At 37.5% G+C, this 18765-nt stretch overlaps 1 protein-coding gene across 1 annotated transcript in view; it reads left to right on the top strand.

The window, feature by feature from the left end:
- The window catches only part of LOC135479123 (phosphatidylinositol 3,4,5-trisphosphate 5-phosphatase 1-like), a 42562-nt gene that overhangs the window by 2722 nt on the left and 21075 nt on the right, over window positions 1-18765 (top strand). The window contains exons 2-8 of the mRNA XM_064758863.1: window positions 2826-3001; window positions 10371-10434; window positions 13325-13472; window positions 14478-14616; window positions 14997-15143; window positions 16669-16750; window positions 17195-17275. Coding sequence (XP_064614933.1) covers window positions 2868-3001; window positions 10371-10434; window positions 13325-13472; window positions 14478-14616; window positions 14997-15143; window positions 16669-16750; window positions 17195-17275 — 795 coding nt within the window. The 5' untranslated portion in view covers window positions 2826-2867. The remainder of the gene's footprint in view (window positions 1-2825; window positions 3002-10370; window positions 10435-13324; window positions 13473-14477; window positions 14617-14996; window positions 15144-16668; window positions 16751-17194; window positions 17276-18765) is intronic.

The following is an 18765-nucleotide window of genomic DNA, read 5'->3' as shown; positions in this document are numbered from 1 at the left end:
TGACAACAGTTTTCATTGGCCGTTGTTGGACCACTTTGGTGACCTAATGGTTAGAGGGAAGTCAGGAGGTCCAGGTATCAATCCCAGGTTGGGTCATATCAAAGGCTTTAAAAATAGTACTTGTTGCTACCTTGCTTTGAGTGTAGCAATTAGAGTTTAGAGCAGGGAAACAGGACTAGTTGGCAGTGTCTGAGTATAATCTGACTGGGTGGGCTGTCATGTCTGGTGTCGCGCTAGCGCAGCATAATGACCCAGGAATCTTTCACCAATGCGGTCGCTGTGAGTTCAAGTCCAGCTCATGCTGGCTTCCTCTCCGGCCGTACATGGGAAGGTCTGTCAGCAACCTGCAGATGGTCCGTGGGTTTCCCCCCAGGCTGTGCCCGGTTTCCACCCACCATAATGCTGGTCGCCGTCGTATAAGTGAAATATTCTTGAGTACGGCGTAAAACACCAATCAAATAAATAAATAAATAAATAAATAAATGTCATGTCTGGTGTCTTCAGCATGAGACTTTAGGTGGTATGGTCTTTCCTTGCCTCAAAAGACACAGTATATTTATTTATTTATTTGATTGGTGTTTTACGCCATACTCAAGAATATTTCACTTATACGGCGGCGGCCAGCATTATGGTGGGTGGAAACCGGGCAGAGCCCGGGCACAGTATATGTACACACACATAACGACTCCTATATACATACATACATATTTCATCGGTTGTGAGGTTACGCTGGCAAGATTGATAGTGGTCTGTGGACCATACCAAGAAAGTCACTAGACTAGTAGCAATGCCATATTTGTTGAACACCTGTTCCATGAAACCTGAAACTTGATGGGTTGAGTGTCACCTGAAAGGATCACAGTGTCCCTGGTTGAAAATGGTCACTATTCACGATTGTGATTGTCTTGCATGATTACTATTTTGACTTCTGTAGTTCACATGTGTTCAATTTAACATAAGTGTATTTTCTAATAAATGGGGTTATCTTCCCCTGATCTGGTTTTGTTGGTGATCATGTGTGGGTTAGGTGATAATATTTCTGCTGATAAGACACAAGTAAATTCATCATAATTGTTCTGTTATGCACATGTAATAGTGGTTCTGTGCTAATTTTGTAACAGTCATGAGCGAGTGTACACCTACCCTGATGCCATTCAGAATGTCATTCATTTTTGATGCCTTTGAAGAGGTAAGTTGATCAGTGTGAGGTAATCACCTCATTGGATTTTACTTTGTAATGATGTTAAACACCATGCCCAGCAATATTTTATGCATAATGATGGCAGTGAGTTTCTTGTGTGGAGGAAATCAGAGTTTCTAGAGATAAACATGACAGCATCATGTAACCCTTCAGATTCCAACCTTCAGAAGAATATTTCACCTGTTGATGGATGGAGAAAACAAGTTTAACCTGGGCCAAGTTGTTCAAAACTGTTATAAGATTTAATACCAGATTTTTCTTTAATCCCTGAGGTGTTCAGTTTTGGACTTGGTCCAAAACAAGTCCGTAACAGTTCATTAAATCTGAACTACATCTGTTGGTGTCATGCTTTGACTATGGATGACACTGACAACTGTTTTGGCTGCTGAGTTTGTCTAAAATTTTAAAAATATATTATGACTTAATACAGTATTAGCTAATACATTTCAGAACAGCACATAACCCATGAATAAGATGCACTGAACTGTGTCTGTTTGTAGTGCTTTAAGCACTCAATTTGGGTTAAAACTGGTTTGCTCTACATTACAGGTGTTGGTATGTTCTAGGTTCCTGCCTTGAAATTTATTGTTTTTATGCTTTGCTGATATACATGTCTTGATGAAAACGTGATTGTGTTTGTATATCTTACAATTTTTCAGTCTGTTGACTTTACATTTACTTCCCTGATGCTGTTTGCTGTGCTGACATCTCCTCTTGTGATAGCTCTGTATATCACATATATGTCACATGTATATTATCGTCTTTATCGCCTTTGTCTTTTGCAGGCGTGAAGGTACATGCACATGTTTTTTTCCTCATATATGCTCTCTTCAGATGAGGCCTACCCTTGACAGATAAGCGCGTATCTCACATGTATAATATCTTCATGTCTGTCTGTCTGTCTGTCTGGTGGGCTGGCTGAATGTTGTGACTGTAGAGGTTCATGTGCATGTACTTAACTTTCCAGGGGCCGCTTGCACAAAAGGATCATAAGCCTAAGTTGATTGTAAATCACTAGGATCACGATCATAGCCTTAACTTACAATGAGAATGCACTTGCATAGAGGGATCGTAAACTAAGATAGTTGTAACGTACAATCAGAAATTGCAATCAGGTCAATCCAGTTGTAAATATTTATGGTTGCCCAGAAAATGAACATTAATTACAAATACTTGCCTTAGGTATATTATTAGTTAATCATTTTTGACTTGGACTGCAAAAATGTGCAATGTAATTGTCTCAAAAAAGCTCTAAAACAACAATTTTTTCACGTTATTGTTTTTAGCTGCTGAATCATTTTGATGTAGAACTCTTTTGAAAATGAAGGCAAGAAAACTTATTGACCGGAACATTGTCCATTTACAAAGGCCTTCTTTATGTACAAGTCAAATTTGGCCTACAATCGCTATTGTAAAAATTTCCAAGCACCTTACAATTCCTTTGTGCAAGCAGCACCACTTATTTTTACATGCAACTGTAAACCCAGTGGTCTTTTGTAGCAACGACCCCTTTGTGTAAACGGGCCCTGACATGATTTCTTCAGATGAGCTTTATCCTTGTGATAACTGTGTATCTGACATGTATATTATCTTCATGTCCGTCTGTCTGTCTCTTGTGTTACAGCTGTGGAGGCGGGTGCCGGGACCTGCCGTGTGGCCCATCAACATGACGGCCATGTTCCACCACAAAGCTATTTCCCGTATGAAAGCAGAGGATCTGCTGTTAGCGGTTAACGAGGATGGACGCTTTCTGATACGTGACAGCGAGACCTTCCCCGGGGCTCATGTTCTGTGTCTACTGTAAGTCCTGGTTATTCATTGACATCTTAACTTTTGAAAACCACATCACATCAGGCTTGTTTTTCTATTCCCAAAATACACCCAAGAAAGTGGCCTGGTGGTTAGTGTGCTGGTGCAACACAGTGGTTCAGGAGCCACTCGCTAATGTGGTTGCTGTGAGTTCAAGTCCAGCTGGCTTCCCCTCCCCTCCGTACATTGTTGATGGGAAGATCTGCCACCTGTCCATATATGGTCATGGGTTTCCTCTGGCTCTGCCTCCAACCGTACATGTCATAACACTGGCCCCCATCGTGTAAGTGAAATGTTCTTAAGTACAGTGTAGAACTCCAGTCAAATAAGTAAATTTATAGCTTCTATTCTTGTAAAGAAACCAGTAAAAACACATTTGAAAGTGACTTTATTTCATCTAATAGGAAAACTTATTCTCATTGTCAAATGTGAGATTTCATATTTCATTATTTTATTTCTGTATGTGTGAGAGATAATGTTTCTTAGTTTATTGCGTAATCCTGTGCAAGGAGAAAAAGTGAACCGTATGTTTTCAGTAATTTCAGATGCATTTTTAGAAAATGTATACCATGATGCCTTGCAGGGGCGTAGGGGATTACCAATTGATGATCAGTGATAGTAGTTCACATCTCCCTCACACCTCCATGAGTCTCACCAGTTTGGAGAACGAGGAGAGACACTGTCGGGTTTAAATTTGTAAGGTTTTAGGATTTAACTTGTTGTGTGATTGGACGGCTGTTTTTCAATCATGCCAATATCGTTTAAAACTCTTCACACATTGGTAGACCTATATTAACTACAAAATTGCAGAAAAACAGACCTTTCCAGAATTTTCGCTTGTAAACACATGGGTACATCGTAGTTGTAACATGTATTGATTAGCTTGTTCAACTGAACGTCGGCCAATAGAATCTCTTATTAGATATACATGACATGTTGTCAAAATGTGTGATTCTCAAAATTTGAAAGCTTATTATTAGTCATTTATAACTAGTGGCATTTACAACTTACACGATGACTATCTGAAAAAATTAAGTTTATTTTAAACATTGTTGTAGAAACCGGTGGGCATTAAAACACAATACGAGCACACACCAGAAATAATTCTGGAAAAATGACAACAACAGGGAAACGACTCGATAAAAACCTTTTCTTAAAGAAAATTAAAGTTTTGCACAGTTTGACACATATACATAGCTACTTACTTATTTCATGATATTCCTAAGCCCATAATATTGGCCTTGTTATGTGGCGTGACATACTTAATGTATGTAGGCCAACGTCAGTAACGGACACGTGTTTCAAGGCATACCAGGCTTGGACAGTTGTGGAGGTTTTATGCCGGCAGGTGTCAGAGTGCACTCGGTGTTGAATGCTGTATTGTGTAATGTGTGTTTGTCCAAAAATGAGGAAATCTTGTCTTGGAATCTAATTAAGGATACCAATGTTAATAGTTTGTGTCTATTCTTGGGACTTTGATGTGGCCAGAGGCATCTGGTGTTTTCTCCTTCTGATCAAGCCTTGTTTAAAAGCTTTCATTGCCACATTAAAAGTAAAACCTCATTCAAAAGTTTTTTTCGCAGTAGATAATCGTTCATTTATTAGCCATTTTGTGTACCTGTAAGCCCGCCGATGATTTGGGAAAGCTCCTTAAAAATATATTATCAGTGGGACACATACAAGCTGTGAATTTCTATTATATTTTAATGATTCTTTTTGTTGTGAGTTTGTTATCTGATAGTAATTTGTAAAACCAGTACCTGTTGCAGGTGTTGTGCATTTTTGTAATCCACATACACATTGCATATTTTCACTCATGTTCAGCTGAGAAGTTTGTCAAGACACTTCAGTTTAATTGAAGTCAGAATGAACTGAGGTTTCCAAGGGATAGATGTTTGGGTACCTGGTAGTGTATTTACTGAGGCCATGTCATACCGTGCATCATTCGTAGATAAATACACATTCAAATTTGACAATTGTTCTCTTTAATTGGACATTTATTAGGACATTTATTAAGACACTGAACAAATGGTATGTATGGTTTTGTGTCTGCAAATGACCTTCCAGAGCCTTGCATATCCCAGACCTGCGGTGCCAGAGGAAATCTACATGGTTTGGATTCTATTTATTTGTTTATTATTTATTTACTTCATTGGTGTTTTACGCCGTACTCAAGAATATTTCACTTATACAACGGCGGGGCCAGCATTATGGTGGGAGGAAAGCGGGCAGAGCCCGGGGGAAACCCACAACCATCCGCAGGTTACTGCAGGTTTGGATTCTGTTGGGAAGCTGGGAAATCAGGCCTTTCATCCTTCCAGTTGGATCTAACCACTTGTTTTCAGAATGAGCATTGTTCATATATTTTCTGTGAAATTAGCGACGCTATTAACAGCAGCACATACTTCTCAGAGCTTGTTATTCTCTCAAGGTCGCCTGGAAGGTATATCAGTGGGCTTTGCAGACATTTGTATGGTAAAGTTTAAAGCCCCGTCTAGCTTATTTAATGACACATATAGATGAATGTACATGTATTACTAACTTTTTCTTGAAATGCCTGTGATAATATATTTCAAAGTATCTTTTTAAAATTAACCTAGAAAGAGTGTTGCCACCACCCACTACCCACCCCCCACCTGTTTTTTCTGTTTTTTAATATACTGAAACATGACATTGTGAGTTGCCTTGTACAAGCTGTCAGGAAAGGTTGGCTTTATAGGCCAGTGTAGGCCTATGGCACGGCGATGTCACCCGCGGCGAGTGCTTTGCAGGAGACTTCTTTGATCTACCTGCTTACTTTCAGTGTGTCTCAATTAGCAAGTGTCAGTAATTATTGAGAAGGTTCAGTAATATTGAGAAATAAGATGTATGATATACATATGTATGTTGAGTAGACCACATTTGTTATACCGGTACAGGATGCGTCCACTTTTTGAGCACGAGGCAGCAGGCCTTGTTCACATCCGGTGCAAGTGTGTACCCACAATAAAAGCACCGAGTGCTTAGTGGGTACATGTATGTTAGAATGACATTTATATTGTATTTATGAAACAAGTTGCAGGTTACTGATATCTGTGACACCTGTCTATTTTTTCAGTGCTAATATAGTCTTTTTGGGGTCCTCAGAGAGGAGACCAAAATATCGAGGCGGTTTTTGGTAAATACATTTAAAATAATGAACTAAAGAAATGATCATATTGCTGACTTCACCCTGTCTTATTCTGTCTTGTTTGTAATAAGAGATTGTATCTGAATGACTATTTATAAATGAGTTTTGACCAGTCGTGCATGTATATATTTTTTTTATCATGTTTTTTTTTGTGAGTTTATATAAAGTACTTACTAAGTACACGTAGATGTATGTTCAGGCAAACTTATTCAGATCTACGTTAAGAGGTGAACTTTTACAGTTCATTCAAATAAGTTGTAGAAATCAGTCCAATTTTGATGTTTATTTGAAGTACCTACCTTAAAATGACCCATAAAGTTAATTTTTTAAGGGAAATAAATGTAACAAAATATTATTTTTGGTGCTGAAACTTAAAAATTTTCCAGTAGAATATCATCCCATGTTCCAAGCAAACCTCAAACACCTATCTAAAATCAGTGCAACTCTCAGAATCAGGAAATATGGGCAAGTTACTTGTGGAGGATATTTATGCTCATCAAGAGTACCTGTATATGTATTTGTCTACTTTTCAGTAGCCCTGGATATGTGTGACTCCTAGATTTGGCCAGATTCTGAAACACAGCGTACTAGTTTAAGTTACATTTTTTCTCTTCTTTTCCAAATTTCTTCCATGTTTATTTCACCACAAAAGGGTACATTTCACACCCTAACAGTGAACACAATTTTTCATAGTTGCTCTTCAATGCATGACAAATGACACATATTAGAGAAATATGTCCAGATAGCACTAAATAGATACCATGTGTGTTCTGAAAGGTCTCAAAGGTAAAAGGAAGTTAAGAAAGCCAGTGGCCCATGACGGCATATTTGACTTTTGTTACCTATTTCTATAGGCTATATTACTCTATGAGTTGTGTAGTATGGGGTTGTATGTCTGTCTGTCTGTGTGTCGGCAAACTTTTAGATCATTTCAGTTCAGGAGATCAGTCAGGCTCCCGAATTGTTGGCTGCCAAACTAAACAAGCTATATTGAAGCTAACAATTAAATTAAACAAAAATATGATGGTTTAGCAACAAAAACTTGCTTTCATACAAATTTCTTTCATTCACAGATTTTAATAGCTCTTAGAAAGCATCATTTCGAGTTGCATTTTTGAAATTTCTTTATGCTCAGTCATAATGTTACCATTTAAGTTTGGGATCAGAACCTGTAATGTGTTTTAGATGTAGCCCTGTACACATACCACTGCCTCAGCTGTTCTTGGGGCTGTGATAGTGTTATCTGCAACACCTGGGGCCGGTTTCATGACGCTCACTTAGCTAAGTTTGCCCACAACTACCATGACAACGTATGTTGTAGAGATATAAAGTGCACTTAGCTAAGGGCAACTTAACACTAAGTATGCTTCATAAAACTGGCCCTATGTCTTACACCAGTTTTGTAACTTTTGGTGCATTCCACCAATGTTGCTTAGTTTTTAAAAAGCTTTCCTTTGGTTTTGATCCTTGCCAAAGGCCTGTGGTTTATTCCAGATGCTGGCTTGTCTTTATCTATGAAATGAAATATTGCTAAATACAGGGTGGAGACCAAATCAAAGATATATGTATATATATAAATGAAATAGAGTGATCCAGGTGGTCTAGAATTAAACTGAGAGAGTTGCTCACAGTACTGTAATTCTTCAACCTTTTCGCATAATTGCAAGGTGTCTATTCAGTCATATTCAGAAGTCATTGTCCTGTGCAGACGGATCAAATTATATTTTTTGCGAAGCTCTGAAATTAGCCAATCCAACCAGTGAAGTAAAAATGTGTGTAAATTGCTCTGTAAATTGTTCTTTCAGGTGCGAAAAGTTTGAGGAATTAGAGTAGTAGCTTAACCCCATCTTCCCTATCCTGGTTCTTAAAACATTATGGGCCCTCACCCTTATCTAGAATAGCTTCCTTATTCCATGGGAAAGAAAGCCCAAAGAAAACAGATGCATGTGAAGAAGTGTTCACAGCAAATGGTAGCAATTCTGTGAGCTTTAGTAACATTTTTTCAAGGCCAAAGGTGTTTTCCTTGTGAGCAGACTTGTACATAAACATATATATATATATATATATGTACATGTATGCCACCCTTGCACAGGTTACATGAATTCTAAATCTTAAACCTTTTCAAATTTATCCACAGAAAGGAAAAAAAAATGGAAAGAAAAATGTCATTATGTTGTGTTAATACCTTTCTGTCTATTTCCTTGACCTTTCTGCAAATAAAATATCAACTTTTAATGCAATTTATGCATCTTTCTCAATCTAGTTTTGGAGGTAAATGTACAATAGTTGAGTTGTCAACTTTAGGGCTTCCAAACACAATAAATTTCTTTCGTCAAGCCTGTTAAATTTTGTCAGAAAATGCCTAAACGCCGTTAACATGCAGAAATACATTGATGATGAATTACAGGGTCTAACTTGTCTAAGGTCATCAAGTAAGCAAGTGTTAAAAAGAGAGAGAGAAATTTAATTGTTAAGCGAGACATGTCAAGCAGGATATTATAATAAATTTATTTTAATACTGTGAATACAGGCTGTACCAAGAAGACGCATAGATGCATGTAAGACTACATTTATATTTTGTCTGATGTGCAGCCATGCCTGCATTATGTTGCATGCATGTATAAAACGAATTCTTTTCATGTAAAATGCATGTATTTGGAATACCTACACGTATATATATATATATATATATATATATATATATATACAGCACAGACCATGGCAAATTTCACCCCTTTGACATCTGCTGTCATTTTCAGGGACAGAACAAGTAAATGACAAACTTTTCCACATGTGAGGTCTAGATTTTCACTTTTATTTAAAGACATTGTTACTTTTTGTCCCCAAAAAGAGCCTTTTCAGAGGCTAATAAATGTTGTAAAATATAAATTTTGGAGTTGGAACTTAGTTTTTGGGGCTTGCATGTGCTAGAGGTCAGCGTGGTAGTACAGCATATTGACTCATGAGCCTCTCATCAGTGGGGTCGCTGTGAGTTCAAGTCTAGCTTATGCTGGTTTCCTTTCTGGTGACATCGTGGTATGTGGGAAGGGCTGTCAACAACCTGCGGATGGTGGTGGGTTTTCCCATAATATATTCCATAATGCTGACCAATCAAATAAATAAATGATGTTACATTTTTAGGTAGAATATCATTATACCGTCCAAACAAACCTTAAAAAGCCTTTGTAAGACTGAATAGAACTTTTAAGGTTCAGACAAAATGAGCAATTTATCAGTGACGATATATAATGTCATTATATACAGTACATGTATTTTACATCTTTGTTTTGTGTTTTAAGTTTACATCTTAAGCCTCAGCAAAGAGCAAGTCATCAAATTTAAGTAAACCACATATTTTAAATGAAAAGCTCAGCTGAATTTCATTAGAGTAAATGTATGTTCACTTGGATAAATGGTAGGCAAATCAAGAGCAATTAACTGTTTCACAGTCTATACTAGCCCCAGGCATGGAAGCCGACAGGTACACATACATGCTTACATCTACATGGTTTATTGCTCAAAAGGTTTAATCTAAGACAATGAAATAAAATGTCCAAGTTAATGTAAGAAAATGAAAACTGATTTTATTAGATTTTTTTTGAATATGGAAATAATTTATCCTCATCTGAATAGCTTGCTTTATTGTATTTAAAATGATTTATTTTAAACATGTACTTGGAATTCTTTAACTCATTACCACATCGAAGACTAACATCAAATCATTATGGCATAATTACCTTCTGAAATGGCTAACCTGTATAACCCTGTATTTTTAGTGCTTATGGGTTTTTTTTTTTTTGTAGATTTGTGGGATTTTTTCTTAGTTGTGTGTCCCAAATACTGGAATTTTTCAACCTTTTCGCATGTTTCAAGCATATTGTAAAGGCATTATTCTGTGTAGACTAATAAAATTACACTCTTTGTGTAGTACTGAAATTGACCAATCTAACCAGTGTAGTTTTGGCTTCAAAATCAACTTAAAATGTACATAGATTGCAGTGAAAGTTGCTCTTTCATACACCAAAAAGGTTGAGAAATTAGGGTTGTATTAATATGTATGTATGAGTGATCTTTTGTCATAATGTTTATTATAGACTTCAAGGGCCTTGTAATGACTGCCAAGTCATGTTTTCTTGGCCAGTTACTATCAATGGTGTTACATGTGTGTATTTTTACCTGTGCTAATTACAGGTACAAGGGCCGGGTTCACCAGTACAGGATCCTGCCTACTGGAGATGGCAAGCTTACGGTCGCTGTAAGTAGATCTACTCGTTCACACAAAACATCCCTGTTTTTCCCTTAGCTCCTCATTATAACCAATTATAGGCCGTCATTTCCTGGTAGAACAAGTGTTGGCTGTTTTAATCACCGCCGCTTCTTTGAATAAAAGGTACCTCATCTGCATGCCTTGTACATGTGCAGTTTGTCAGCCATTGTTATCTTTCAGGATTATATTGCGTGTTGTATTTGCCCTAAAAATTCAAGTGAAAAAATGCATTTGTCAGAGTTATGAACTTATTCACCTTTATTTCTTTCTAAAAATGCAGTTATGTTTTCCAGCAAATTTTTAGGGCAAAAACTGTCAAGTGAAACATTCTTTCATCATGTAAAGTAAGATTTTGTTAAGATAAAGCAATGCTGATTTACTGTAAATCAAACACAATCTCAAATTGTTGTATAACATTCACAAAATTATGAAATACACGCACTTCTATGTATTCAACACGGATATATATGGGTTTAGAGGCATTAAATAGAGTTATTTTAACATTTAGCAATATGATAGGGTCATGTAACTGGATGAAATATTGATTGGTACTGCTGTAATTATTGCTTAAAGTACTGGAAAAATTACTTGCTATGAAATCGTTGTACGCCCTGATGAATAGATTCTAATATAAAGACTGAAAAGCACCAATTAACTCATGTCATTATTGTGATTTTCTTACATGTTTATGATACATTTTGGAAAGTTGATAAAACAAACTGTACAGTAGCATAGCATAACTGTACATTGACCACCTCTGTGAAATACATTTGAGTTGCTGAATTTGTTTTGAATTTGCCTGGTTTGGGTTTAGATTATGCTTAAAATTATCTTAAATTTAACAGCACAGTGTTCGTCTTGGTATTGTGACTTTCTGTAATGTTTTTGTAAGAAATGATGGTATTAATGTATCAAAAGGTTTCAATTTTTGGTAGCCAAGGCAACATAAGAGAAAATTTGGAAAGAATATATTTTTTCTGAAGAATAGAAATGTACATTACAGGGATTGACATATGTGGTCATTTATTCACTTACATGAGATCAAAATGAAATTATTGACATCAAATCGAGTCTTTGCTGTTAGGACCAGTTTCAATATGATTCCTTGTATAGTACTTGTTTCTGTGTTGTTTAGGAACAGTGTTGATATCTTATACATTTCACACCTTACAATCACATTTGACCTCATTTTTAGCTTACCTATACAAATACAGGTGTACATGTAGCTTACCTCGTACCATGAGCATGCGTGTTAGCATCAGCGTCCAATAATAGTGAAAGTAGTCTTAAACAGGATGTTAGGAGTGGTATCTTAAAAAGAGATGCACATATTGAGATCAAGTTTTGCACACATGTGGAGCACAAGAACATAAGGGGGATATTCCATCACTGATTCGGTGTGTACATAAATACCATAAATTAATGAATTCCTGACTTGTATATTGTATATTAAAATTAATGTTGAACAAAACGTTAGGTGTATTATCGCCAAACTTACTGGATTCGTTGAGTTCAGGGTTTGGATACATGTAGAGGCTGAGCACAAGAACATAATGGAATGTTCCATCATTGATATGGTGTGTGCGTAATAAATACTATAAATTACCAAATTCCTGACTTAGTGTATTAGATTCAAAGTTAAACAAAATATTAACGATGGTATCTCAATAAGTGGACCATGTATTAACCTGATGTTTTACATGCATATATCAAGCACAGTGACACAAGAGGGATGTTCCATCGCTGGTGCTCAGTGTGCATATTGATTACTGTAAATTACCAACTTCACGATTTCAGTACTTCATGTATTGAGCTCGAGATTTCCGTTTATTTGTCTCCTACAGGCAAGCTTTTCGGTAGCCTTGCTACCATATCTGAGTTTGTTTTTATTTTTGGGCACTCTGTGTTCCTCCACCCGTAAACATGACTGCCATCATATAAGTGAAAAAATTCATTAGCACGGCAACAATCACCAGTCAGTCAGTTTGTCAGTCAGTCAGTCAATCAATTTTTGTCAAGGTCATAACAGTGAGGAGCTAGTCAAATATTCTGAAACACCAAATTGGTAGATGTGGGGCCGATTCTAACTTAAGTCAAAATTTGAAATATGATTTAAAAGCATATTTTTGGAACCTTATATTTAAAAGTTTAATAATAATTGTTATCTTAAGATAAATGTGTCAAAATTTCAACTTCCATACCAAAAAAAAAAATAATAAACATTGTAAAAGAGGTTTTAATTTTTGGCTTAAGTCAGATATATGCATGTAAAGGAATCTGCCTAAGATGTGTAGAAAGTGGATCTAGGTAACGTTATTGTTATTGGGGATTACATTGTCTCAAGGATCTACTACAGGTTCTTGTGCTGGAAATTAATTGAGACAGTAAAACCTACCTACAATCGGATGCCTTCCGTTTTTGTGGAAGGCCTGTTGGTCGAGTGGTCTAGATTGTTTTACATTCTGATTGTAAGACTTTAAATACACAGTAATTAATTCATGTCATTATTTTGATTTTCCTATGTGTTTATGAAAACATTTTGACAAGTTGATAAAACAAACTAGCATAGCATAACTCAACATTGGCCATCTGTTTGTAATGCATTTGATTTGTTGAATTTGGGTTTATGTTGTGCTTAACATGCTCTTAGATATCCCAGCCATTGAGTGTTGCTGGAGATTTGGTGTCTGGCTCGTAGGTCGCTGATTCAAAACCCAGAGTGGTCTCGGCCAATTTTCAGGACTGTAATCTGTGCGGAATTCTTAAGTGTAGTCCTTAATAACAATATTACCGTTACTGCATTATATGAGTTGCGTGTAAATTTTTTTAAATTTAAAAATAAATACAAAAATTTCACTTGTTCTTCATTTCTGTACAGTCAGAGGCAGGGGTCAGTGGCCCGAAGTTCTCAGATCTTATCCAGCTTGTGACAGAATACCTCCAGCGTGGGGAGAAAAATGGCCTTGCCTGTGCACTAAAAACAGCCGTGGAAGCTGAGGGTCTAGAGGAGGGAGACCGTGAATCCGGTAAGATGTTGAAGTCGCATCCAGCTGGCAGCACATTTCCGTCCTATCATCTATGTTTTTGTGCATGTTGCATCTACATTTATACTCCATCAAAGAATTACATGTTTTTGATTGACAACACTGTTTTTGGGGTTTACTGACAACTTTTGAAGTAACTTATTAAATTTAAGCACCTTGAACGTACTTTGCACCTTTCCGGCATCATAAAAAGCTGTGGCTTATATTGAATGTTACTTTGGAAATTGGTCAAGGACTTGGGATGTCAGTGATGGTTCATGATTGGTGTCTGTTATGACACAAAGCTCACTGTGCGGTCACTTTGGGTTCAATTCCAACTCATCCTTCATGGGAAGGTCTGTCAGCAACCTGCAGATGGTCGTGGTTTCTCCCGGACTTTCCCTGGTTTCCCCCTACCATGATGCTGGCTTGGGTTGTATAAGTGAAATATTCTTCAGTACAACGTAAACCCCAATTAGATACGTATATAAATAAACAAAGCTCACTGTAAAGTACTGTATTTGAGTTTTGTCCATTACAAAGCTACCCACTTTGGCCATATTCTTAGAGATTTATCCATCTTACAGATGCGTTCTGAGGTTTGTTTGGTAGGCAGGATGATCATCTGCTGGACCATACGTGGGAAGGTCTGCTAGCAACCTGCAGATTGTCGTGGGTTTCCCCCCAGGCACTGCATGGTTTCCTCTCACCATAATTCTGGCCGCTGTCGTATAAGTGAAATATTCTTGAGTACGGCCTAAAACACCTATCAATTAAATAAATAAATAAAATCATCTGCTGGAAGAATGTTTCAGCACGAAATGTAATATTTTATGGAGCTGTAAATATGCACTGTGGTGTCAGTGTGCTTATGCAACATACTAGTAATTACCCAGAAACCTGTCACCAATACATTTCAAGACATTTCTGTGAACTACAGTGGCTGCGCAGCACTAAGCCTGTCATACATGTACATGTAAGCTTATCGTTAGTTTTGATGAATTTCAGATGATGAGGAGGACTTTGAAGTTCCGCGGTCGGGCCACAACCAGTCCTCAGAAGTTCACACAGCGGCTGTGGCTAAGTCACAGTCAGTCCTTGCCAAAGAAAAACTTCTTCATCATTTCTCACAGCTTGACTTGTCAAGGTAGGGCATATACATGCATCACCTTGTTTACTTTCACTTTCGTTTTCCCCAGTGACCTTCTTTCACTCATGACAGCATAAACAAGTGTGAGGTCATGGTTAAATAGTTCAGATGTTCATCTTTCAATCTAAGTATAACATTTTTCAAACAGTGCATTTGCTTGTTACTGATTGATGGATCCACCTAAAAGGACCACTTAAAGAGTTTAAGTTAATTAATTTCTTAATCAAACTGATATGTTGGCATCAAAGATATCGTTTTAAGGTCTTTATGTACTTACACAAGTGCATTTTTACAAAACAAGCCAGGTGAAATACCGTCTTTTTTAGAGCATTGTACAATATTAATGAAATAAATAAAATTTGACTGTTTTTTGACAGATTGGATGGAGAGTTCATTACCAGTATTAGACATTATGTTGACAGTGAAGTTTACAAAGACGCTCAATTATTGAATGACCCCAATGGTCAGGGGTCACTAAAGCACCTGGATGGGATCATAGCTACGGCAGCAGCCAGCTTTCAAAAGTAAGAACACAGAGTTTAATTCTATAACATTTCAATAACAGGTGTTATTCCTTGGAGGGCCCTTGCTGGCTCATGGACATATTGTCATATATTTCACAGATAATATGATAATATTTTCCCTAAAAGAGGAAGTTGTAACTTCCTCACTTGGCGTTCAGTGTTAAGGGGATAGGGCAACGACTGGTTGACCCGTATCAGTATAATGGCTCAGGCTGGGCGGCTTACTTGCCTTTGGCAGGTCATCTCAGTGAAGCTGCACTAGATAAAAGAGTGGTGGAAATCCGTCCTACAACAAGGAGGCACATTACATGTACATGCGCCTTAAGGACTCCTTTGTCGTCAAATTGTGGAATTAATTTCTAATTGTAAAAATAAAAGAATTTTGGAAATGAACATTAAAATGTTTTAATTGGAACATTAAAATGGATTTGTAATTGGATTAGTAATTGGAGCATTAAAATATGATGGCTCAGTTATTATGATGGTAGCTCACCAAATCTATGTGGTTTTATGCAATTCGAATCAATTCACATTCAGTAGGAATAGATTTTGTGTTGACAGACTGCCATTCAGTGCAAATCATTGCTGTTTAAAAACGTTTTTTTTGGTGGGAATTCCTTCCCAATGGCATCAGGGTACTGAATGCTTTAAGTATTGCATGGGGAATCATGTTCTTCATCCACTGCCATGATCAAATTGAATTTAGCAGAATGGATCTGTATTTAGCAGAATCCCATATTATGTTCTGGATAACCAAATTGAATCACAGTGAAGTTCTCAAATTACATACCGTACGTGGGAAGGTCTGCCAGCAACCAGCGGATGGTCGTGGGTTTCCCATGGGCTCTGCCGGGTTTCCCCCCACCATAATGCTGGCCACCGTCAAATAAGTGAAATATTCTTGAGTACACCGTAAAACACCAATCAAATAAAGAAATAAAATAAATCAAATTACATATGTATGTACTGTAAGTGTTCAACCGTTTCAACATCTAAAGCACTTTTTTTTCAATAAACTTTATGCATAGTTACTATGTAAGCGATGCTTTTTTGTGTCACTGCGAGCTTCATAAACCTGGGTAAATTATTTGTGTACATCCCATAGTCCTCTCGGAATGTTCCAAAATATTGGTCGCAGTAATGGTTGAGGAATTAAGCTGGATTAAAATGCACATTGAAGAGCATTTCTGAAAGGAATCCTGTATATTCACAACGGTATTCTCTCTACACCCTAATTTGGTTGACTGTGTCTCTGCCATCTGAGTGAGTGAGTGAGTGAGTGTTTGGGGTTTAACATCATACTTAACGGTTTTTCAGTCATATGTTGACAAAGGAATCGTTAGAGTGCATGTAAATGTAATGTGCCTCCTTGTGTGCCTCGACCCGGGATTGACTTTGGATCTACCGCTCCCTCACTGGCACCTGTGAGTGTAAATCAAAAGTATGTAGATGTATAGTATGATGTGTTTGATTGATTAAAGATTGATTGATTAAAGACTGACACAGTCTCTGTTTTGTGTTTCAGGGAGCTGGATTTATTCATGTCCAAACTAAACGTCTGCTATGAGCTGTTCTCTGGCAAACCTGAGGAGGAGCATGTTGTTGAGGTGACAAAGATGTCTGACATTGTCATTTTGTACAGCTTAGCACAGTAGTAATGGGGTATTTTCATGGTCTGAAAACCTTGAAAAACAGGAAGATCATGAAAACATGAATGTCAGACAAGATGTTTATCTTTTGTTCCATTTAGGGTAGGACCATGGAATACAATACGTTGACCACCTCATAAACTGTAAATTGTGTCAAAATTTCATCCTCCAATATCAGAAACTAACCTTTGTGACAAGGTCATCAATTTTGACTTAAGTTACAAATGGCTTTATGGAATCTGCCCGTGGTGCTGTATAACCACAATTATTGTCAGCTAATGTATGATATATTTAGCTTTCCTGTATACCACCCCCCCCTCCCCCCCGCTCCCCAAAAATCATAATTTATTGGCCTTGACAATTGTGACAATACGTAATTATTGTTTTTATTTGATATTCTAGGCAGGTGACAGCACACTTCTGTCCATCATAGAGCGGAAAATGTCAAGATGTGCTTTGAAAATCAGAAAGCTGCAGCAAAAAGTGAGTACACACTACTATTAACAAGTGGCATACTACTCAATTTGACATAATTTGCATAAACCTTCCTTTACAAGAGAAGCACATTTTGAAATAAAGTAAAAGTTAAATCTGGCTGTGTTTGCTGTGGCTTTTTGATGCATCAGATAAGTAGGCCTTTTCAAGGTGTGTCATAAAACAAATAAAAATTTAACTTCAAATCACACCCATAGATTTGCCAACATTGTTTGAGACAAGAACACTTGTGTAAGATATGTCCTCTGAATGGCAAATAGCTGTGTTTACAGACAATTATTGAGCTTTTTGTGGTTAACTCTGGTAAAGCGTCAAACATGCCACAGGAGATTGGTCTCCAGTTGCAGCTTTATTGAATTAGATGATTTGTCACGTGGTGAAGAGCAGTAGGCTCTACTCCTCTTAGGCTCTACTCTTCTTAAGCTCTACCTTTCATATAAACCTGACTGCATAAATGAAATATTATTGAGCACAAAATCCACACAGTGATCTGCACGTTTTGTCAAATGGTCAAGTGCTTATCTTTCAATACCGTGCGTATAGATTCTGGATACCACTGGTATCATTGGGGGGAAAATGTAGGGATGTAATGATACACGACTATATCGGTGAATTGAGATTCGTTGTCCCACGATATGCCTATGGATACACGAAAACACGTATCACGATACAGATTTCATAATGGTTGGTTTATTCTCAATAAATCGTGCAACGTCTATGTATAAGGTATTATGCGAAGGTGTGAATGAACTCACAAATCTTTAGTTTGCCAGGTTTAAATCTGTGTTTCGGCTACCGGCGGAAGTCAGCCCGTTTCCCGAAGCCTTGCTCTAATTGGCTCTTGGTCAGCAGTACAACTAATCAAATGACCCATAGTAGGCTGTTGGTCTCCCTGAAAGACCAACAACCAAAATGGCATCGCGTCCAGAACTTGATGCCCTGAGCCATGCGAGGGATCGAATTACAAATCTGCTAGCAGGTAACCGCTCGGTAACAATATGTCAGACTTGCAAAATCGCTAGCAGATATACGGGACGTATCACAAATATGTCTACTCACCTGAAGAGGCACCACCCTGATATAACAGCGGAGACTGCGCACTGAGTCAAACCAAAATGTCAACTTTCTTTAGCACAGACGCTACATTCAAAGCTAGGACCAACCTCGACTTGTAGAGACACCAGGACCTCCCGCCCTCACTTCAGTAAAAAAGTGATCCCTTGTTTGTATTCAGAGGTGAGAGACAGAGTTATTTCTGAATTAGACAAAGTCACAGCCATAGCAATCACCATTGATGGATGGACATCACGAGACACAGAAAGCTTAATCACAATAACAGCCCTCTTCATTAAAAGTGATTGGATGATAGGGAACTAGGCAGAGGAAGCCGTGGGAGTTACAAAGTCTCTCAAGGCAGTCACAACACTTCTGTGCAGCCAGCGACATCCTACAGCGTCACTCATTGGTCCGTTAAAACA

The sequence above is a fragment of the Liolophura sinensis genome, chromosome 12 (genome assembly GCF_032854445.1).
Source record: "Liolophura sinensis isolate JHLJ2023 chromosome 12, CUHK_Ljap_v2, whole genome shotgun sequence".
In the NCBI taxonomy this organism is placed as follows: Eukaryota; Metazoa; Mollusca; class Polyplacophora; order Chitonida; family Chitonidae; genus Liolophura; species Liolophura sinensis.
Note: the sequence above shows the minus strand (reverse complement) of the source record. Positions and strands in the feature narration are given on the sequence as shown.